Source organism: Ursus americanus, chromosome X, assembly GCF_024610735.1.
Source record: "Ursus americanus isolate L20-20 chromosome X, mUrsAme1.1.p, whole genome shotgun sequence".
In the NCBI taxonomy this organism is placed as follows: Eukaryota; Metazoa; Chordata; class Mammalia; order Carnivora; family Ursidae; genus Ursus; species Ursus americanus.
This window is the reverse complement of record NC_142164.1, coordinates 35,110,895-35,134,121: the sequence shown is the minus strand read 5'-3', so window position 1 is coordinate 35,134,121 and position 23,227 is coordinate 35,110,895. Positions and strand designations below refer to the sequence as shown.

Sequence of the window (23,227 nt, the reverse complement as noted above, 5' to 3'; positions counted from 1 at the left end):
AGGGTAGTTTTCTCCTATTTCATTCATCCATCCAAACAATATCTAAGGTGTGCCGAGGGTGCTTCCACACTACCAGGATCTCCAGAGTATTAAAGAAAGGTCTAAAGAGAAAGGCTGTACTTCTAGCATTGGTATTTCCAAACCTTGGTATTCATAACATATCATAAAATATATTTTTTAAATCTATTACATGTTTTGCTGCTGCTCCTGGCATCTCTATATTACAAGGGAACAGCTGCTGATACAGTTGGCACTGTCATGTATGTTTGGGCAGCTGACCAGGAAAGGATAAAGGATGGCACAGATTGTCTCTTCTTTTCAGCATTAACCAGAAAAGCACTAATACAGAGGCCTGTTATTGAAGAATATGGGCAGGAAATGTGGCTCATGGATAAGAGACACTTAGGCAGTTGGAAGAATTTGAAAGAGTGATTCAAAAAAGGAACTGGGAGAACTTGACTCAAGCAGGATTCAGCAATCCCTTCATCTCTAAGGATTCACAGAACAACAGTATTCAGTGCACTGAGGAGAGGGGAGCCAGAGCCCTTGGGAAGACATATGGTGCAGGGGAGAAAGGTAAATAAAGGAGAACGCAATGGAGAAAGAAACAATAAAAAATATTGAGTGAAAAGAGAAATATAATGATTCTGTGGTAAACACAATTGATGGCCATCAACTTAAAACAAAGACCGCCACACACAAAATTGCCCATTTGTGAACTCGCCCCTTGGGGGTGGTGATTAGTGCAGAACACTGCCAAATGACTATGTACAAATCATGTCTGCAATTTTTTACTTTGGCATCTTACATTAATCAAAGTAGCAACTCATTCTGTGAGGCCAATGTTACCTTCATGACAAAACCCAACAAACACATCACAAGGAAGAAATCTATAGACCAATATTTCTGATGAATATAGATACAAAAATCCTCAATAAAATGCTAACAAACCAAAGCAACATATAAAATGGATTATACACCATGGCTAGCTATGGTTTATCCCTGAAATGCAAGGTTGGTTTAACATATGAAGAGCAATCAATAAAATGCATGCGATCATCTCAGTAGTTGAAGAAAAAGTATTTGACAAAACTCATCACCCTTTCATGATGAATACACTTAACACACTAGAAGTAGATAAAGAGAACTTTCTCAACCTAATGAAAGCCACGTATAAAAAAAATGGTTAACATCAGTACTTAATGGTGAAAAACTGGATGCCTTACTCCTAAGATCAGGGATAAGATAAAGATGTTTGCTCTCACCAGTTCTATTCAATGTTGTTTTGGAGGTTCTAGCCAGGGCAATGAGATAATGAGGAGAAATAAAAGATATCTAGATTGGAAATGAAGAAGTAAAACTCTCTATTCTCAGATGACATAATCTTGTATATAGAAAATCTTAAGAAATCTACCCAAAAATATCATTAGAATTAATAAAGGAGTTCAGCAAGCTTGCAGGATACAAGGTCAATATAGAAAAATCATTTGTATTTCTATACACTAACAATGAACAATCAAAATATAAAATTAAGAAAACAACTCCATTTATAATAATATCAAAAACAATACAGGGGCCTGGGTGGCTCAGTTTTAAGCATCTGACTCTTGATTTCGGCTCAAGCCATGATCTCATGGGTTGTGGTATCAAGCCCTACACTGGGCTCCGTACTCAGTGGGGAGTCTGCTTGAAGATTCTCTCCCTCTGCCCCTCCCCCACTCTCTCTCTCTCATAAATATATAAATCTTAAAAAAAAACAATACTTAGGAATATATTTCACAAAAGAAGTGTGAGACTTGTATACTAAAACCACAAAATATCATTGAAAGAAATTAAAGACGATCTAACTCAGTGGAATGTCATCTTGTGTTCTTGGATTGGAAAACTTAATATTGTGAAAGTAGCAATACTTTCCAAATTTATTTACAGATTCAACACAATCTCTATCAAAATCCCACCTGGTTTTCGTGCAAAAATTGACAAGCTGAACCTAAAATTTACATGGAAATGCAAGAGATCCAGAATAGCCAAAACAGCCTTCATGGCCTTGGGTTTGGCAATATATTCTTAGATATGACACCAAAAACACAAGAAGCAAAGGCAAAATAGACAAAATTGGATTTCATCAAAATGAAATAACTTTGTACTTCAAAGGATATCATCAAGAAAGTGAAATATGACCCACAGAATGGGAAAAAAACTACCTGCAAATCATATATCTGAAAAGGGTCTAGTTTCCAGAATACATAAAGAACTCTTACAACTCAACAACAATAACAAAAAGGGCAAATAACCCAGTTAAAAACAGGTAAAGAATTTGAATAGACATTTCTCCAAGGAAGTTTAAGAGGGATATGTCCAATAAGTAAGTGAAAAGAAGCTCAACATCATTAGTTATCAGAGAAATGCAAATTAAAATCACACAGAGATACCACTTCATACCCACAGGGATGGCTATATAATTTTTAAAAACAAAAAGTAAGTATTGGTGAAGATGTTGGGAAATTGGAACCCTTGCACGTTGCTGGTTGAAATGTAAAATGATGCAGTCACTTTGGAAGACAGCCTGGCAGTTCCTCAAAAGACTTAAACATAGATTCACACTTGACCTAGCAATCCTTCTTCTAGAAATATACACAAGAGAAGTGAAAATATATGTCCATACAAGAATGTGCACACTAATATTCATAGCAGTATTATTCATAATAGCCTGAACGTGGAAAAACCCAAGTATCCATCAACTGGTGAGTAGAGAAACAAAATTTGTTATAGCCATACAATGGAATATTATTCAGCCATGAAAAGCAGAAGTACTGATACATGCTACAAATGGATGAACTTTGAAAACAATATGCTAAGTAAAAGAAGCAGACCTAAAAACCACATATTATTTGATTCCATTTATGTGAAATTTCTAGAATAGCCAAATCTATATTGACAGTGGCTGCTGGGGCCTGGACGCAGGGGGAATGGGGAGTGACTGCTTATGGGTAAGGGGTTTCTTTTGGAATATTCTGGAATTGCATAGTAATGATGATTGCACAACTTTATGAATGTACTGAAAACCACTAATTGTAAACTTTAAAAGGGCAGATTTTATGGTTTGTGAATTGTATATCAATAAAGTTGTTATTCTAAAAAGGAGAATTATATGTCTAACAACCAAGTAGGAGAAATGTGCTAAATCTTCAATTTTCTCTGTCCTGACTGGCTGGACCAGTGGCCTCCTTCCTTTTTCTTCAGAACCTGCCCCCAAATATTTACTCATTCCTTCACCTATGGCAGAAGGTGCCAGTCAGCTATGCCCTGAGCCAGTAACACTGGACATTCCTGTGTCCACATTTGTCACATCTTCTATATAACCCTTCCTTCATGTTATATTTGTATAGTGAACAACTCCTTTCTGCAAAAATGAGTCAAATGGGACTCAAAAAACAGTCTTGAGGCAACAGAGAGAAAGGGAAATATTGGAGCATAAGCTATAGGGAATAGGTGGCCTCATTGTTCCAAAATCCTCCCCTATAATTGAGAATACTCAAGGAAACCTAGACATTTCGCCTTTTACTCCCTTCCAGCATAGTATGTTGGGAAAATATTTTGAAGTCTTTCAGTTGGAGACTAATTTATTCCCAGTTCACATTAGTGAACTTAAGCCATTCTCAGTGAGGATGGGCAACCATAGAAGAGTCCAGAGCTACTTCTGTCACCCATTCTAATATTTGACAGTTCTTGCCATTAACATACCAGTAACAATGTAACAATTCCCCATATTTAATCTAGGTTCCTAATGCTTGGTATAAACCAAATTACCTCTTGTTATATCCTTGGTAGAGAGTGAAAAGAGATACCGTTGATTTATAGCTGGAAAACAGTGCCTCGGAAAGAAATAGTAATAGGAACTAGGAGTTTTTTCAGAGAATGACAGATCATCGGTCTTTAACAATTTAAAATCCCCCTGTAGATACGGTTTCCCCATACAGGTCACAGGACTCTGGGTAAAAGTGCATAAAGGATGTAGAGAAATATAATTTAAAAAGAGGAGTTTAAGTCCTTTGTGAGTTAGCAAGGCCAAATGAATCTGGCCAAGCCACCACTTCCCACAAGCCAACATAATGACAGAGACTCAGACAAGCACCACTAGCAAGCAGAGTCCCCTCCAAGAGGTAAAGCACTTTGAATACTAGATTCCCAAATGAACCATCACTGCCATCCTGCCCAGGCCACCTTACCTAACCGAAATTGATTGGAGACATTCCCACATGTTTGCATTATCTCCGGGCTATTCCATCCTAAGGGGTATAATGCACAGCCTGAGCTTATCAGCAGCCCTGGAAAGAAAAGCATACATATAAGTAGAAAACATACCACAGGTCTTCTGTCACCCAAAATTTCTCTCTGGACTAGCTCAGCTCAACTTCTACCTCTTCTGTTCACTGTTTACCATTCCCCTTTAACCCTAAATATCTATGACACTACCAACTCAACAAGATTTCTTTGCCATGCCATAGGCAGTGAGTTGCTGTAGATAGTAGAGGGAACAACTTATAAAGAAAGGGCAGTTTTAGGAATTGAGACAAGCCAGTGTACTTTTTACAGCCCAGATGTTTTTGACAATGACTTATAAAGCCAAGTGGCCTCCCCAGTCAGACTCCTCTTCTACCTTGGTCTGATTTTCAAAGAATAATAATGTAGAGACTGCTACTCTTTCCTAAAATGTAGCCTTTTCTAAGAGTCAAATAGGTCCCTGCTAGTTGAAGGTAGGTCATAATTTCTATCACTTGGACTCAGCTGCCAGACTGAGATCTATAGAAAGCATACACGTTGGGTAGGCTTCTCCTGGTGAGGAGGGCACCACAATCCCTCTTCCAGAATACTTTCTTATTCTGAGAAATCATTCCAGCTTCATGCTAAGCATTTCTCCTTTATTTGGCTTCCAATACCTTCCACTGTGCCCCTTGTCTTCATGTCCATTTTGTTTAGGTTATCTGGTCACTAGAGAGAAACTGTGGGATCTTAGTGATAACCTTGCTCTTCCAATGAGAGGTACAAATCTGGGTCTGCTTGCTGACACTGCCTTCTAAGGGCAACTGCCTCATCCCCAGCTCTGGCTTACTGCCTAGGTTTATCTTTTATAACCTAAGACCCCCCCCCACCCCGTGCCTTTGGTGACAGTGGATTGGACTAAGCATTGACACCTGACACAAAAGCAATAAAATTCATTGGCTGATCAGTGATGGGTGACATCATAACCTGGCACGAAGAGATGATGAAGAGATGAACTGGGCCAGATTCTTCTTTCTGGAAATTTTAATCAAGAAACAGAGATGCTGAGCTAGTTAGCAGATAGAGCAGAAGTTACGGAAAAAACACCAAGAAGTAGAATCAAGTCTGTGTCAAGCTGAAACCAAATTCAATCCAAAGTTATGAGCAGACATCAATTCTGGGGAAGCTGAGTGAACTGATTGCTAGAGGAAGAGGATACAGTGGCATGAAGCAGACACACCATGGTGAAAAACTCCATTCTCACCCTGAAAAGAGGTAGCGAAAATCCAGTCCTTCCCAATGGCTTTCCAGTTCCACTTTCCTTGTGTTATAATAAACTCCCTTTTAGTGAGAGAACTCAAGTGAGTCTCTGCTACTTGCAACAAAGAGAGCCTAATAACAAGAACACTATACTCGGGTGCCACACCAAAGGTTATGGGAAGGTCATGTGCCACGAATATAAATGCAGAAACTAGTACATAACACAGAACCTCCGCAGAGAAGGTGTTCGATCGATGATGAATGAATGGTATATTTAGAGGTTCCAGAGCTCCCAGGCTCAGCTGGACAGTGAAAAGCAGACTACTCCCGGGACTACTGGTTTCACCTACACCTCTCTTTCTCCACTGAGGAAGATTCCAGATACACTCTGAGAAGCTAATAAGCCCACTTTGTCTTAAGATGAATCCTTTCGGAAGAAGGTCACAAAGTACTCTAAGCTTGTCTGCAACATGCAACCAGCTTTTCTCAATATTCAGTGAGTCCAGAGAAAAAGATGAGGGCCTTAAGAAATAGCAAGAAAGGTTTAAATAGGGGCACCTGGGTGGCTCAGTCAGTTAAGTGTCTGCCTTCAGCTCAGGTCATGATCGTGGGGTCCTGGGATCTAGCCCACCATCTGAGCAGGGAACCCACTTCTCTCTCTCCCTCTGCCCCTCCCCCTGCTTGTGCTCTCTTCCTCTCTCTCTCAAATAAATAAATAAAAATCTTTTTAAAAAAGAGAAAGGTTTAAATAAGAAAACAGTGATAACTTTCTGACAGTGAGAGAGTGTTTAGAAACTAAAAGAATGACCAATTAAGGCTAGAAATTCCCTTCAGTGGAATGCTTAAAATTAGAAGACATTCTTATCTGTCTCATAGTCTTAAAGGAAATGAAACTGGTCACTCAAAGACTTTTCTAGGCTCTGGAATTTATCCAATGGCAATGGAACAAGACTCCTATTTGTTTAGGGGTTCTTCTGTTTTGTTCGTTTGTTTGTACCACAGATAAACTGAAATCCTAAGAGATGAGGAGGTATGAGTCAGAAAATGGAGCCCAGAGTATGCACAATGGGTTAAGGACAAAATTGGAAATGAAATCTAAGCCTTTTCCTGCTTCTAGTATATATATCCTTTGAGGGAAGAGTTACTAAAAAGTGAGCTTTTCCACACAAACTAGGAAGAAAAGAACATAAGTTTATAAAAGAACAGCAGTTCTGCTTTCCAACCTCCACATTCAGAACCCTGAGACTGGCATGAACTCTGATTTCTCAAGAAGGTATTAGTGCTGGCCAAGTGTCTGTCTCAACATGGCAAGGGGAACCTTCTACTTTCCTCAGCCCCCTCTTGTTTCTCAGACCGTACCATGTTGAGCAGCTCAGGTCAGGAATTACCTCCTCCAGGAAGCCTTTCTCAATATCCCCAAGGTGCCACCCCCAGGCTAAGTTACATATTCCTTCTCTCTGTTCCCACAGCACCCTGTGCTTACTCCTGTGATTAAAATATCCTGTGACAATATATGCTTCACAACTGATTGAGGTCTGCTTCCCTCACTAAAGTGTGTGTTCCTGGAAAGGAGGAACCCTTGGTACCTGGTACATAATAAGTGCCCAATAAATGCATCTGTTTCAGAGTATGCTCTGGTTACCTGACAGACATCTTCCTTTGCCCACGCTACCCAAGGGGGAAGCCTTCTGAAGGGATCTTCATAGCTGGGATGGGAGATCATCCTAGACACCTGATACAGCCATAGAATCTTAGAGAGGGAAAGGCTTCTGGAGATTACCTACTCCAATCCGTCCCCATTACAAATGTGGATATTGAGACTCAGAGAGGGAAAGCGATTAGCTATGGTCACATAGCCAGTTACTGGCAACACTTTTCCCCACTAATCAGAGCGATCAGCAATCCTTAGAAGCTCTGCTGTTCTAGAGACAGGCATCCAGAAATGACCACCTTTTGACAAGAATATCTCTAGCAAGTACTAGGAATCTTATAGGCATTAGATCCAGAGAGCACAACACAATGGCTTCAGAGAACAACACTGTATTATATATTTGAAAGTTATTAAGAGAGTAGATCTTAAATGTTCTCACCACACACAAAAAAAACCATAATGACGTGAGGTGATGGATGTGTTATCCAACTTTATTATGGTAATCATTTCACAATATATATGTGTATCCAATCATCACGTTGTACACCTTAAACTCCCACAGTGTTATGTGTCAATTATATTTTAATAAGATGGGAAAAAAGAACGGGTTCTGTAGTCAGTCTAGATCAAAGTTCAAATTCCAACTCTGCCACCTAGAGTCTGTGTGACTTTAGGCAAGTCACTTAATCTCTCTGTGCCTCAGTTATTTTGCCTTTAAAATGAGAATAATAGTACTCCATCTTAGAGGGCTGTTTCAAGAAATAATACTTAGAAAGTGCCTAGCATATAAGAAGGTTTCACAAAAACTGATTTTTATTAAACAGCAGCCTCTCCCTATGACTCCTCTCTCACTTTCCACCTGTATTCTCCATGCTAATTTCTTCCTCACCTCTTTGTGCTCATAAAAAATACAGCTGAAAAGTCAAATGCTCAACAGGGCTCGATTCAAAAGCTTCCTGGTTGGAGTTGTTATCTTGCAATGTTTTGTAGGCACCAAGCCAGAGACTAGAAATCTTGGCCAAGCATGTGTTCTGCCCCAGTGCGTGTGGCTCCACACTCTACCCAACCAGCCCTCCTACTCCTCCCATCCCCTATCCTCCCTCCTGCCTTTTAGACAGATGAGCGCAGTAGGTTGTACACATGCTTCGTGGAGATGTTTGACTTGTAACTGACAGCTGATTCCATCACATTTGCTCATAGCTAGAGAAAGACGTGTCCTGGGAGACATATTTTAAAAATTAAGTCACAGGGTAATTTATTCTCAATTATGTTTGTTTCCAACAGTTCTCATCAATTTGGGATTTTGAAGATGAGCTTCAAATAGAAATGCAGAAGTCATTTGCCAGTGCCAGGACTTGCCACCTTCTGGAAGAGTGGGGCTTATTTAAAAAAAATGTAGAATCTTGGGCCTTCACCACAGATATTTGATTCGTTCACTGTAGCCTAGGAATATGCATTTCAAAAGCATCCTAGTGATGCTGGTGCATCTGGTTCTAGTACCAACACTCAAGAAAAACACCACTAAAAATATGAAGAACAGCAGCTCTGATGGCAGAGAAAACTAGTTTAAATCCCAGCCCTGCCACATACGAGCTGTAGCCCCAGCTCCCACTTCTCTAGGTACTATTGCTAGTTTTATTAGCCCTCTAAACACATATGTCCCTTGGTTCAGCTGGGTACCTTCTCATTTTCATCTGCCTCTAGAAAGGGGAACAAAAGCTCTTTAGAGTATGTTACTATCCTTACTTCCCTACTATACAGTGACCACTGGGGCTGCCATCTTGTTTCCCTTCCTCAGCTTTTCCTTCCACAAGAATCCCCTATTGCAAAATGTATGAAATGTCCTCCCCAGGGGTGCCTGGGTGGCACAGCGGTTAAGCGTCTGCCTGCGGCTCAGGGCGTGATCCCGGCGTTATGGGATCGAGCCCCACATCAGGCTCCTCTGCTATGAGCCTGCTTCTTCCTCTCCCACTCCTCCTGCTTGTGTTCCCTCTCTCGCTGGCTGTCTCGATCTCTGTCAAATAAATAAATAATATCTTAAAAAAAAAAAAAAAGAAATGTCCTCCCCAAACATGGTTGCTATGGTTTGAATTCACTTCTCTGACCAAGCGGAGACCCGGAGTTAAACACTCTACTCTGTTTCAGCCCTTATGGCAGGCAACCTCAACTCCCATACAAACCCTCAGACTCACCTTCTTGGACAGAACCTGGAACCCTCCTTGCAGCTACTTCCCAGCTACAGCGAACCTTCCCCTGATGCCAGAATTACTACTTCCCCATATCCCAACAGTTGTATAACCTCCTCCTAACTGCACATGCTCCATTAGGCAAATGCCAAAATCTTTGTCTCTGGGCAGAGAAAGCCCCCTCCCTGGGTGTTACCAACCCCCTGCATTCCCCCCACAGCCATTCACAAGTACAAATACTGAGTGTGCAATCATTTTGTTACACTCCCCACCCGATCCCCAAATATGTGTCCAAATATGGTTATTAGGTAGTTTGAATTTACTACGGGAGCAGAAGTCTAGTATGGGTTAATTTGTTATTAATTTGCTCAATTTATTCCTTCTAGAGCAACTTCAACTCAAACACAGCAGAAAATGTGTAAGTCTGCCCTCCAGCTATAATCTCAGCTTCCCCTTCCCAGGGAGCTCCCCACTCAACTCTCCCATTCATTTGACCCCATATTCTCTCTCAGAGTTATAAGACAATTTACTTCTGTGAGAGATATTTAAAGTAGATCAGCGGAGGCTTCACACAGAGGCTGTCATTTGACATGAACTTTGAGAGATAAGCAGATGTTTATAGACAGAGATGGAAGAAAAGGGAGTTCTAGGAAAAAGCAACATTATGAATGAAACTGAGCAGAGGTTCTCAAATTTTAGCCTGTACTGGAATCATGCTGGAGAATGATAAATAACAAATCAAAGACAGTAGTTATCTTTGCTGTAGGAACAAGGGAATATGATCAGGATATGAAGGAGACTCTAACTGTATTGGTAATATTCTATTTCTTAAGCTGAGTGGTGCATACATCTGAACTATTTTATACTATATTTTAAAAAATAAATCAGTCTGAGAAGCTGTGTAAAACACAGAGAAGAAGGCATCAGTCCTGATTGGGTAGGCTTAGAATGGCGCTAACAAGCACCCCAGGTAATAATTCTTCTACAAAGTGGTTCATGGACCACTCTGAAAAACATTGTGATAGCATTTCATCTTCAAGGGGAAAAGGAAAAATCAATAGCACCAGTGCATAAAGCCCAGGGCTGAGAGTCAGGAGCCCTGACCCATATTCTCACTTTGCTCCAATTTGCTACATTTAAGTATTTGCTAGTAGCTTAACTCCTTTAAATACTATTTTCCCAAACAGAAAGCCACTTTTATCCTTGTTCAGCACGGTAAGTATAAATTAAATGATGCCAGTGAAACTCTGAAGGATTTTTCAGGAAATGCATGGTTTCCAGAGAAGATAATGGTTTTTAGAAAAATAGCTCCCTTGCCTTGATTCAGGTTCTCAGTGATCTGTCTCCAGTAGCAGCTTTCATTGAGTTTGAAGCATGTAGCATTAGGACCTTACATGGAAAAAAACCACTGGTGCCTGTCTGGGCATGTTGAATTATATCTCCTTAAAGAAAAAAAAAATGTCCAGGGTGATGGTTCTCACTTGGGTTGGGGAAAGGGAACACAGCATACACATCAGAGTCACTGGAGAGATTTTTCAAAACACCAGACTTCCACCTGTTGCTATGTATATCAGAATGGGAAAGAGGATGGGAGAGATGGGGAGTCCACATTTTTTTAAGCACTCCAGGTGATCCTGATACATTCCCTACTCTAGAAAGATTCTTGGCCTCCCTCAAGTAACCCGATCCAAGATCTTACACTTTTTCCTGCCAAGAAGTTCCTTATATTTACTTCTCAACTATTTCTTCTTTGTTTAGCTCTCACTGAAGATAGAGAACAATTCACAAGCATCTTGCATATGTATACACAGGGGAATGTGAATAATGACCTTGTTCTCAGGGACCAGGGGCCAGCTGGTTGGAAACCTCAGGAGCCCCAGGGTTGAAATAATCTCCTGGCCAGATGTTTCCTTCACCGGTTGGAGCAGGGCATGAAGGTCCCTGTGGAAGGCTCTCTGGACCCTAGGCTTGTCCAGCTGGATCAGCTGCAGGTGGAACAAATGGGACCCAAGGGCCCCATCAGGTCACCTTGCTAAGTCTGACTCAGGCCAGCAGCTCTTTATTTCTTCCTGTCTCTCCCACTTCCCACCGTTCATCTCTGTGGGCTGCTGCCAAACTGGGGAACAAGAGTCAGGAGGGGGAGGGGGTAGTTCTTAATGGATACTCCATCTCTTCAGTGGTTTGGGGTCTGGCAGAGATAAACCAGACCTAAAACAAATTGGCTCCACCCCCTGATGTATTTCAGTTAATGCGCTAGCTGCCGAGAAGCCGCCAGGCCTGGAGCAACAAAATCAATTCCCCTCAGCTGAACAACAAGCTTAAACTTAACCCTCACAGCTCTTTCTCTTGTGTCTTTTATCCGTGGTGCTAAACATGCTGTTAAGGTTTGGCTTCCTGACACTGGCAGAGGGTATCTCCAAGACGTCAGATCCAAGGTCTATAAAGACCCCTGGGTAATGCTCGTGTGCCAGGGGGCTCCTAGAAAATATGATACATCCAGTCTTCACCATTCCTTCACATCTGATGTAACGTTCACAGGCACCAGTTTCTAAAAAGGCAGTAGGAATGACCCTTATTTGGCTGGTGTTACAGATGAGGAAGCTGTTGGAATTTAGCAACCTGCCCAATATCATTCACATATCCAGGGATAAACCTTGTATTACCATGCGTTGGGTCTTGACTCCTTCCATGACTGCTGCCAAATTTTATTCTTTAACTTTAAAATCCTTCCTCTAAGTATAAATATTGTGACCATGTTCCTCTGAGCACAGGTCAGAGGGGAATCATTCTATATGGGGAATCATATGAGATGAAAAGGGTACTGATGTTCTGACTTCCTCTGTATGACACTCGCCACTCAGCCAAAGTTCTTCCCCACTCAGTCTATGAGTGTCTAAAGCTCCATGACCTACCCACATATCTCCTCAAGAATTTCCTTTGATTTTCTCGACCAAGGAAGTGGGATCAACTAAAATGTATCATATGGAGAACCACAAGGTTTTCGTAAAAGTCTCAGCCAAGCCCAAGCAAACTGGGAACGGGAGCCACTGTTAATGGTTGGAGCCTGATGGAAGCTGTTGCTACTGGCCTTCTGATTCCTACCAGTTAGCCCTTCCTCACTCTCTGCTGGCAACTCTTAGAGATCCACGTGAAGCTAAGTTGCCACTCTCAGATCAGAAGAGAAAAGGACTCAGGGTGCTAACCCGCCTGAATGGAAGCCCAGAAAAAAAAGGATGGGATGTGAATGAACCCAGCTCTCACATGTCCAACTTATCCCAACATACACTAAACATTGTCTTAGCTGTGTATTCATTCTTTTATAGTTACTGAACACCTGCTCTGTGCCAAGCAATGAACTGGGCCCTCAGACTATGAATATGAGTTGAAAAGACCACTCCTTTCTTCTGCCAGTTAAGTGTCATCTCCTGAAATAACGTGTCCATAAAAGTGCTGAGCTATGTATAGCATGCCCAAGAATTCAGATGAAAAGTGAGCCTTTTTAAGGTTCATTTGTAATATCCGTAGAGGCCCTGAAGGGAGACAAAGTCATTGGCTTAGACCAGCCTTAGTAATTGGTTCTGTACCATGGTTTTCAAGAGGGAAGAAAGAAGCTAATCTAATGATTTTCCAATATGGCCAGGAAACCATTAGTAGCTAAAGAGTGGAAAAATTCAGAGATAAGGGAGGCTAGAGTGTCCATTCATATTTAAAACTTTTACAGTGAGTCTGAGGAAAGAGGGAACCAGAAAAAAATATCACCTTAACTGGCACAACCAAAAGATTCTGGCACTTTTTTATAAGCAGGTCAGGAAACCATGATATCTTAGCTCAGGGTTTCTTGACCTTGGCACTATTGACATTTTGCGCTGGATACTTCTTTGTCATTAGAAGTGGAAAGCTGTCGTGTTCTTGTTCCCTCACCTTTACCCACTGGATGTCAATAGCACACCCCCCGAGTTGTGGTAATCAAAATTGTCACAAAGAGATTACCAAATGTCCAGGGTGGGGTGAGAATCAGCCCCTGTTGAGAACCACTGTTTTTGTTCACCACTATCACCTCACTCTGTGGCCACCTAAATACAGTCATTAGAGAGAAGAAAGAAAATTAGGATCTGCGCTATCTTGCCAATGAACAAATTCAAAGAAGGAAGGGAGATGAACACAGGAAAGGCCACTGTCATTTGCCCATGGCCAGAGGGCAACCCAGGGCAAGAGCCAGAAGTGGGATCCAAGTTTCCTGGCTCCAGTCACCACACTATACTGCTAATGGAGATGATAATGATCATAAATTGAGTAATGATTCTAAAACTTCCTGAGCAACGACCACCACTTCAGCAGTAGGTTCTACTAGCACGTTTTCCCAGTGCACCATCCCGGTATAAAATATCATTCACATATTCACACACAGATTTGCCTGTCTGTCTAAACTTGCTTTTTCTTCTTATAAAGTTCAAATTAAACTGCCCCTGGTGCCTTCCTGCAGTTGCCATTTTTGCATTTGGCCCTTTCCTGGCCCATCTGTGCATTACCAGCATCCCACGTCTTCTGCACTAAATTTAGAGGGAGACTGAATGAGGGAAAAATAAGTAGGGTGGTCAGGGCCCTAAGAAATTGGGATAGACTGCTAATGGCTACCAGACAGGGCTAACCTTAGATGTAGGCCAAATTAGCAGTCACCTACAGTCTGTCTGGTACCTAGCATTTCACTTTTAGAGCTATATTTCTTCGGCGAGGACTGTACATCAAACTTGCTAGTAATTAGCACTTGCATCTATATCTATCACTGTCCTCTAACTATCAGAGATCAAGGCTCTTAGAGATCAAGTGTATTTAGAGTATATGTTGCTGTCCCTGGCAAGTGGACCTGGATAATATCATTAAATGGGCACTGTTCATGCAGAAGAAGGTGATGAAAATGGAGGGCTAACAAACCAGATGTCAACGTTGCTGCTAGCCAATTTTGCTGTGAATAAAGTCCTGGTATAGATGGCCCCTTGGGGACGCCTAGGCTAGGTGTTTCAAATGAGTCCCCATTCATAGCCTTTGGGTTGGATAAAGGGGAGGGGCTGAGAGTGGGTTTCTCCATAAAGAAACACGTCCCACCGCCACTCCCACCACCAAACTCCACAACCTACCCAACCCCAGCAACAGTCTTACCTCCCACGAACTGTGCTGCTCCCATGCAACGTCCCATCATTCTGGAGATGAGCTCCTCCATGCAGCAGCCCAGGACAGCAGCCAGTGCCACGAGGAGCAGCAGAGCACAGCCGGCTCCTGTCACCACCGTGCACATCTGCCAGGCCAGGCTTGGGATGGCACTGAAGCTGGCATAGCGCCCACACTCTTCCACCATGATCAGACTGTGCCCCTCTCCCCGCACAGGGTAGTTGCACCTCCGGAATGTGCTGAATGACACTGGCTTCCCCAGCTGGGATCCAAAGAGCCAGTAAGGCAGGAAGTAACTGGTAGAACTGGCCACAGCAGTAACAAGGGACAGGAAGGCCCAGAGGGTCCCCACCAGGGTCAGGCTGCTCCTCATGGTCCCAGGTTTCTCTGCAGGGATGGGGAGATGAGTGGGGTCACAGCACCGAATGCAGAAAGTTAGCATGTAGGCTCCATTGACCTATTTTTCCTCTGGCTGGCCAGTCCTAGGGCTCATTTATGGACCACCTGGCCATTGCTTTTGGATAAGATTATTCTCTCGAGGCCCATTTAGGTCCTTCTAGGATTCCACTTTCCAGCACTTTTCCCATCTTCCCTTCCTCCCACCTGATTCAGAGTTCTAGGCTCTCTAGGCTGCAATGGAAGAACCATAGAACTGAATTAGTGACTGTTCTGCCAACTCAAATGCAGCCTAATTGGACAGCTTTCAACTCTTGACATCTAGCATGAAACGAGTGGCAGGAGCTGAAGCCGGAATGAAACCAAGGCAGCCCAGAGAATCCTCAGCTTCCAGTGGAATGGCCTTGCTAGCCTGGGGGCCTGGAAGGAGATGATCTCTCAAGAGGGTCAGAAACCAAGTTGCTTTCAGAGAATGAAGGAAGAAGGAAGACAACTCATGGGGCTGCCTCTCCTTGAAGGGAGACATGGGAAGCAGAACTCACTATGGAGTTACAGGATGTGCCCATGTGACCTATGTAGTGCATCAATATGAGCTGTTCATGGGGTTGAAATGTGTAGAATAAAACTAGGGGTGCCTGTCTTACACCCGACGCTTGTCACGGAGTGAGCACTGTTCCGTCACTTTTCCCAAAAAACAATATGGGAGGCAACTTTCCAACCAGGGAGAGCTGTTTAACTCTAAACAGGCTACTAAGAAAACCTGCCTCATCCCTTGCTCAGTATAGTCAGGAAAGCTTCTCCTTTCTCTGAAATGGATTAGGTAGCCCCTGCCTGGCAGTAGGAACATACGTATATAGATGTAAGGACCTTTCAAGGTGCTTTCTGAAATAAGTAATCTCAGATTCAAGACACTGAGAGTTTTTTCAGATCTAATCTCCACAGCCCAGCTCACAAATGGCTTTCACAGACCCCTCTGTCGAAAATCAACCACTTCCCTCCCAACTCCATTAATCTGCCATTGCTTTCTGGCCTCAATTAGGGCAAAGACCACACTGCAGCTTGATGACAGCACTGTGAATGTCTCCAGCAGGCAGATGGTGGAGTATATTTCGGAACCATCTCCATGATTCATCACCGTTTCTTAAAGCTACAGGTGGTGGGAGTGGGGTTCAGCAGTGGGGGACACAAGGTAAGGGGGGTACAGGCACTGGCTATACGGGGCTACAATACTGCCAGTCTGGGACATTGTCAGGAACAAGCAGCAGTTGTACTCAGGGTCTCGAGGACTATGCCCAGCTGTAGGCCTTTTCCCAAGCACCATTAAACAGTGCCTCACACAGAGTAGAAACTCCAACTCATGTTTGTCTAATGAAACCCATTTCATAGAAGCAGCCAATTTCCAGGCTGGCAGGGACCTTAATGAATCACCTAATTCAACCTTCTTGTTTTACATATGGGGGAGCATGGCCCAGTAAGGGAGGAAATCATTTCCCCCAAGTCACAGAATAAGTTAGCAAGCAGCAAAGCCGGAATAAGAAACCCGATCTGCAGATTCCTGGGCCAGTACGCTTCTACCATGTAGTACTAACACCCCTCCCCCCATCACTTTGCAGACTGGAATCCGAAGAGGAAGTGATTTACCCAAGGGTAAAGGGCTAGTGAGGTACACTGGCCAGACCAGAGCCCAGTTATTTGATTCTTAGCATAACTCTCTGTTTTCAGTCCACCACAATTCCCCTCCTGAAACACATGTATTGTGTGCTATGTGTTTTGTGCAGGAAGGGAGAAGAGATCATACATTGCAGGTGCTTACTTTGGAATGCTAGGGCTTGGGAAGAAAGTGCCCTGAGCTGGGCCCCTGGGAATGAGGCTTTGTGCCTGAGGGGGGCGGGGTAAGAAGAAGATGTGATGAGGGATTGAAAGCCAATGGGAGGAGAAGTGGAACTAGTTTTAAGTAATTGCTGTTAGAAAACAGGTATGCTTGGCCGCAATGAGGTCATGCCTCTGCTTGTTATATTAGAGTTTGTAAGATTATGAAAAGTGCAAGCAACCTTCTGTTATGGTCTCACTTGCCGGTGAAGAAGCCAGGCGGCAGGATGAGAGGAAACCAGCTGACAAACGCTTAGGGCTGCATCATCCTATTCCCTTCCCAAGCCATTATTTCATGAACTCTGCCCAACGACCTTCCCTGTTGGGTAAGGTGTCACCCTCAATGTACAAATGAGCACGGTGAGGGTCAGAAAACTGAGTGACTTGCCCAAGGTTGCATAGTACTTTAATGGCACAGCCATGACTTCCCACCTCTCATTCACCCACCGCCTTCCCCCCATGTTCTCCTTTATCACCCCAATGGTATTACGATGAAAGGTCTCCATGGTTTCCCAGCCAGGATTCCAAAAAATGTTTAGTAATGGAGAAAGAGTTAGAGAGACAGACTGGGAAGGTAGGAGGAAGGCCACTTTCTCTAAGCAGTGTGGAAACCAGCGGAACAAGAGAATTAGCTGTTTCAAGCTTAGCAACTCTAGTCAGAACCAACCCCATATGTTGCCCATAAATGTCATCACCTTGAGATCAAAAGTCCCAGTATGACAACCAGTAGAAGGGCAGAGAATTTCAGGTGGAGAAAAAAACTGTATCAGTGAGTGTTACCTAGACTATATTAGAAATAAGAGGTGGGGTTCTGACATAAGATTATGATCATCTGGGGGCACCTGGGTGGCTCAGTCGGTTAAGTGTCAGACTCTTGTTTTTGGCTCATGTCATGATCTCAGGGTGGTGAGATCAAGCCCCATACCGAGCTCCATGCTCAGTGCACAGTGGCTAGAAATTCTCTCTCTCTCCCTCTCTCTGCCCCTCCCCCACTGGTGTGTGTACATGCGTGCGTGCGCACTCACTCTCTCAAATACATAAATAAATACAATCTTTATTTTGAGAGAGAGTGTGTGTGTGTGCAGGCATTGCAGGGGGTTGGGGAGGGGCAGAGGAACAGGGAGAGAAAGAATCTCAAGCAGACTCCATGCTGAGTGTGGAGCTAGATGCAGGGCTCGATCTCACGACCCTGAGATCATGACCTGAGCTGAAACCAAGAGTCAGAGGTTTAACCGACTGAGTCACCCAGGTGCCCCAATAAATAAAATCTTTTATTTATTTTTAAAAAATTGTTAAAAAAAGATTATCATCATCTGTGACAAATCAGGCTGTTTATAAAACTACAATACTACTAACCACTGTCACCATAATTTTATTTTTAAAATGGAATTTTGAAGCCAAGATGTAAGAAGGCAGAATCACAAAATCCAGTTTAAATTTCATATGCTCAGCTTTAGAGAAACTCATTGGCTTTCAGAATTTAAATACATTTAACTTCAGGAAAACTCACTGTCCTTATTTCACTGAGGACTAGGATGACCAATCATGCCAGCTCTCCTGGGACTGAAGGATTTCCTGGGATGTGGGACTTACAGTGACAGAACTAGGAAAGTTAGTCACCCTATGCAGGCCTAGAGGTGTGGTGAGCCAGCACTGTCTGTGGACAGCAAGCTGAACATCACTGCCACAGATAATTCTTTAACGTTCTCTCTCCAGGACTCCAACAATATGAAGTTAAAAGGGACCATGGCATTAAACGATGGAGAGATGAAGCCTATGTATTTTGAATGTAAACCTTTCTGAATCATAGATGTTACCTCATGCAGTCAAGGAAGAGAGCTCAGAGATCCAATTGCTCAATGTTTTCTGAGCACAGAATCAGTCCCACTTCAGCTTCGCCTGTGGCTGGACAGGGAGGCATTGGGCCATGTGGAGTCTAGGCAGGCACACTGCTACATGTTCACAGGTGCCGGACAGGGAAGTGCATTCAGGCAAATGCTTTTAGTTCCTGTATGGCCTGCAGTGGACGTCCCTCCATGACAGTCCTCCAAAGCAATCCAAGTTCATTCCCAGGAACTAGCCAAGTCTCTTTGCATGCACATAAATAAAAATCATATGCAGTGCTATACTTCATTCCATCTTTATTCTTCCCGTGTATGTCATGTATGCAATGGTTCTGTTTCCCTGTCCTGGAATTCTAGCCACACAGCTACACTGGATTTCAGAAACCAAGAACTCAACCCTGGCGCTCCTGCTAGTTGGTCCAGTAACAAGACATTGATAGGATTCTTCTAATGCAGACTGAAGGGTAGGAAGCACTTCAACCTTTTGAAGCAGGAAACCCACCTAAGCCATATACGTCAAATGGTTATCTATATTGCTCTTAAAGAACTCTAGAAAAGGGGACTGTCCGATTTTTCTCAGTAGCTTAACAGCTCTCACTGTCAATAAATCATTCATTACATCTCATTTGAAACCTTTTCTGCTGTAACATAAGGCCAATTCCTTTGGTCGCATCCTCAGAGGGAATGGAGAAGAGCTTGGCTAGTCTTCCAGATGAGAGCCCTTAATCAACTCAGATTGCTGGGAGCTTACCTTTAGCCTCTTTCCCCCCAAAATGAGCACTCTATCTCTCTCTGTGGCGTCTCATTGCCAAGTCTTTAGTTTGTTCTCACCTTTTCACTCTCATGTGTACATACTCATACATAGGCACTTAGTATCAGTGAAACTGGAAAAACTGCTCTTACTTTTTCTGGGTGGAGGAAAAGAAACCAATCTTTCCTTTACCTCACTTTCTCCCCAGTCCTCACAGACAAAGACTCAAATATTTTTTCTCCACTTGAGCTTGTCATACAACTTTTGAGTTAAGGAAAGCACTACCTTATCAAATGTAACAGGGTCCAGGCAAAGCAGCCAGTGAGTTCATAACCAGAATACGAAGTGGTCAGAAAGAGCGTCTCTGACTTGCAGTTGCTAAGGAAAGCATGGCTGCAAGACGACTGGTTTCAGACTGGTCTGTGAGGAGCAGCTTTGTTGGCACTGGTGTTGGCAAAGGAATAGGAACAGGCCTTTCTCCTCATGCCCCCCAGATGGTGTGCATTGCCTACCTGCCAACCCTGTTACAAATACATCATACTCAGTGTTGAGACTTTTGTAGGAAATGAGCAAGATCCACAGGCATATGTTTCCAGTGGTAAATAGAGCCACACTCCAGGGAAATGTCTTTGCCCAATGTGATTCCTTGTATCAAGTTGAGTATATAAGCAGCCTGAACCTGAATATTCTAGATCTTTCTGCTTCAGACACAGCCTCAAAAAGAATGTACTACCTCTTCCCAAGTACTTCTCTCCTCATTTTCTGCCACTTGAGTCCTTCAGGAGTTATTCCTCCTCTGTATATCTCCGCAATGGGAGTTACTCTGAGTTCTCCTATGCCTGAAATCATCTCATGATGTAGTTACTCCAAGGGCTTTATCTCCCATTTGTATCTTGGCGACTCAAAGAAAAACTCACTTTTTTAAGCTTTATCAATGTGTAATTGGTATACAAAACATTGTACACATTTGGCGCATACATCTCAATGAGTTTGGACATATGCTTATATTTGTACCACCATCACCACAAAGTACTAAAACATTCATAACCTTCAAAAAGTTCCATGTATTGGTTTTGTGTGTGTGTGTGTGTGCGTGTGTGTGTGTGTGTGTGTGTGTGTGTGTGCGTGTTAAGAATACAATGTGAGATCTATCCTCTTAATTTATTTTAAAGTGCACAACACCGTACTGTTAATTTTAGGCACAAAGTTATATGGAAGATCTCTAGAATTTACTTATCTAGCATGACTGAAACTTTATACCCATTGAACAACAAGTTCCTATTCCCCCCTCCCCACCAGTCCCAGGCACCACTATTCTACTCTGCTTTATATTTCACTTTTGACCTAAGCCTTGTCCCTCAAATTCCTCAGCTGTCATGCTTGCTGATCTCTTTCTAAGCCTTTTCTTTTCTTCCCTCCTCTTTTATTCTGGAGTAGAAAGATTAGCAAAACTAGTTGTGTTGGCTTTATTTATTTATTTGCCTCTGAGATGTTCACCTGCAGGTGAGGAAGTTGAAGGCAGGAAGTTAGAGAGTATGTGGAGCTGGAACACCAGCTGAGTCACTGACAACCTAATAATAATAATCAAGTTGGCTGTGCAGACAGAGAGAGCCCTTACAAAGAACCTCCATGGGCTATTCCCTGTCTCCAGAGTTTGAGGTTGGAAAGGTGAGAATTAGAATGATTTCCCTAAATTTCATATGAACTTCTCCCTTCCCTGAAAAAAGAGTGGTGCTCACTGAGCTCCCCACTTGTCTTCTGCTTTGGAAACTGAGGTGCCAATTTGAGCTCTTCATCCCAGTTCTTATTCTGGCTGGACAGATGCCACCACCTTCAGTGATCACTTGGTCAGCTAGGAGTCCCATCCACCAGTTAGAAACCATTCCTACCAGCCTGCTCTGGCAAGACACTGTTAAGCCCCAGCAACAGTGGGCTAACTGGTACTGCATCTCCCCACACCCTTAGGTTCATGGTCCCAGCCCTGCTACTATTGCCCTGTAGACCCTTTACCTGTGGCCTCAGAGGGGAATAGAATGCCACCTCAGCTGACTACCTCCATTCAGTGAACCTGGCCAGTATACGAAGAAGGTGGGATGGATGCTTCTCCAACCACTTCGGCAGACATGAGAGGCGGTGTGGCATATTAAGAGCATTTCTCAAAATGGTGGCCCCAACCCCTCTGCATTAGAATCACCCTCAGTGCTTGTTTAAAATGCAGACTGTGTAACACTCCTTCTGAGAGTCACTGAATTACAATTTACGAGATTTGCAGTTTTGAAAAATTCTCAATTGATTCTTATGGAAACTAAAGATTGAGAAATACTATTTTAGTGGAAAAGGGTCCAGATTTTGGAATCAGATCTGAGATAGGGTTGTGATGTCTTCCCCTTACAGGTTACGCGAACTTGAGAGGATCACTCAAAACCTCACGGTTTCAGTTTTATCTATAAAATGGAGATGATTAAACATAGTTCAAGTAAAATGACATCTGTGAAACACCTAACACCCGGGTAGGTGCCCATTATTCTCCCCTCTACTGGAAAAGATTCCATTCCACCATAAGTAATAGAGAAGACTTGAAGTCTCCCAAGAAGTGGAACATCCCTCCTCTCCCCTCTCTCTCCCCTCCCCCCACTCTTCCAGTGACTTCTTACCTCTCAGCTTCTTTCTGTGTTCAGTTTCCCACCACAAAATGGAACCACTGGGCCCAGTGGTCTTTTCAAGAATGGATTTATAGTCAAACTATTTCAGGTTTTTCTGTAAATCATTATGCTTGGCACATAGTAGGAACTCATAAATATTTACGGAGTGAATACAATCTTTTGTTTCCAGCCCCACTGACTGACTTCAACATCTGCATTTCAGCTTAACCCCATCACCCCATTTTGGTCCCGTAATCCCAATTTAGGCAATTCTAAGAGATCAACCAAGCACACCAGCAAACCGGATCCACTCTTCCTTCTATAGACAGGTTCCAGCAAAATCCCTCCCTCCACTCCCAGAAATATGCACTTCCTCTCCTCAAGTTACCAACTCTCCTGGGAAAACCAGCTGACAGTTAACCCTTAGGTCCTCAAACCCTGTCAATATGAAATAGGAATCCACCCGGATTCCTCTTACCCTCTGTGCAAACAACAGGCTATGAGGGAGTAAAAATGCACCAGGCCCTCTTAGGAAAGAAAACAGCTTCTCTGAGCTGTGAGATGAAAGTACAGGAAGCCTGAGAAAGGAAAGCGAGAAAAGGGGCTGAGCAGGGGGAGAGCAAAAGCAGTTTCTTATCCAGCTATTCCATTGCATTTGGCCCAAGTTGCAAATTTACCTTCTGACCACGAAAGCTGATTGACTTGTTCCTCTCTTCAGACTCAGATCTGAGAAACAACTTCTCCTCACAGCTTGTCAGAAGGGGATGGGAATCCCAGCTGCTCTTTGCAGTGATGCCTGAAAACCTTGCTTTACCTTTGGGAGAGAGGGGCGGAGTCCAACCTAATGGGAATTAACTCCAAACACGCTGGAGGCTTCAAATCCAGCCTCAGACGTGCAGGCTCTTGAAGGGGCTTAGCTGGCACAGAGTTCCCCACCTCCATCCTCACAGCTGCCAAGTCAGCTGTGTGTGTGTGTGTGTGTGTGTGTGTGTGTGTGTGTGTGTGCACACGCGCGCGCGTGCGCAAGCGCTGCAACTGCGTATCTGTCTCACTTCCTCATCTGCTGCTCACATGTCTGCCGAGGAATAGAGGTTCTTTCTAACTTTCCACAAAAGCCCTAAATAATCTCCACCATAGATATTAGGTAGCAGACCTAAGTGGCTGGAAACGGCAGAAAACACATGCGTGCATGAAGTAAG

General features: G+C 43.2%; 1 protein-coding gene across 2 annotated transcripts in view; it reads right to left on the bottom strand.

The window, feature by feature from the left end:
* Positions 1-22,977, bottom strand: part of LHFPL1 (LHFPL tetraspan subfamily member 1) — a 46,269-nt gene extending 23,292 nt beyond the window's left edge. Inside the window, exons 1-3 of one of the 2 annotated variants that reach the window (XM_045776540.2) lie at positions 22,706-22,977; positions 14,518-14,913; positions 4,230-4,328 (exon numbers count right to left, since the gene is read on the bottom strand). In XM_045776540.2, the coding sequence (XP_045632496.1) occupies positions 4,230-4,328; positions 14,518-14,899 (481 nt within the window). In that variant the 5' untranslated portion in view covers positions 14,900-14,913; positions 22,706-22,977. Of the gene's footprint in view, positions 1-4,229; positions 4,329-14,517; positions 14,969-22,705 lie in introns of those variants that run through there. The other variant, XM_087859686.1, reaches the window with a different exon arrangement.
* Positions 22,978-23,227: the final 250 nt, after the last annotated feature.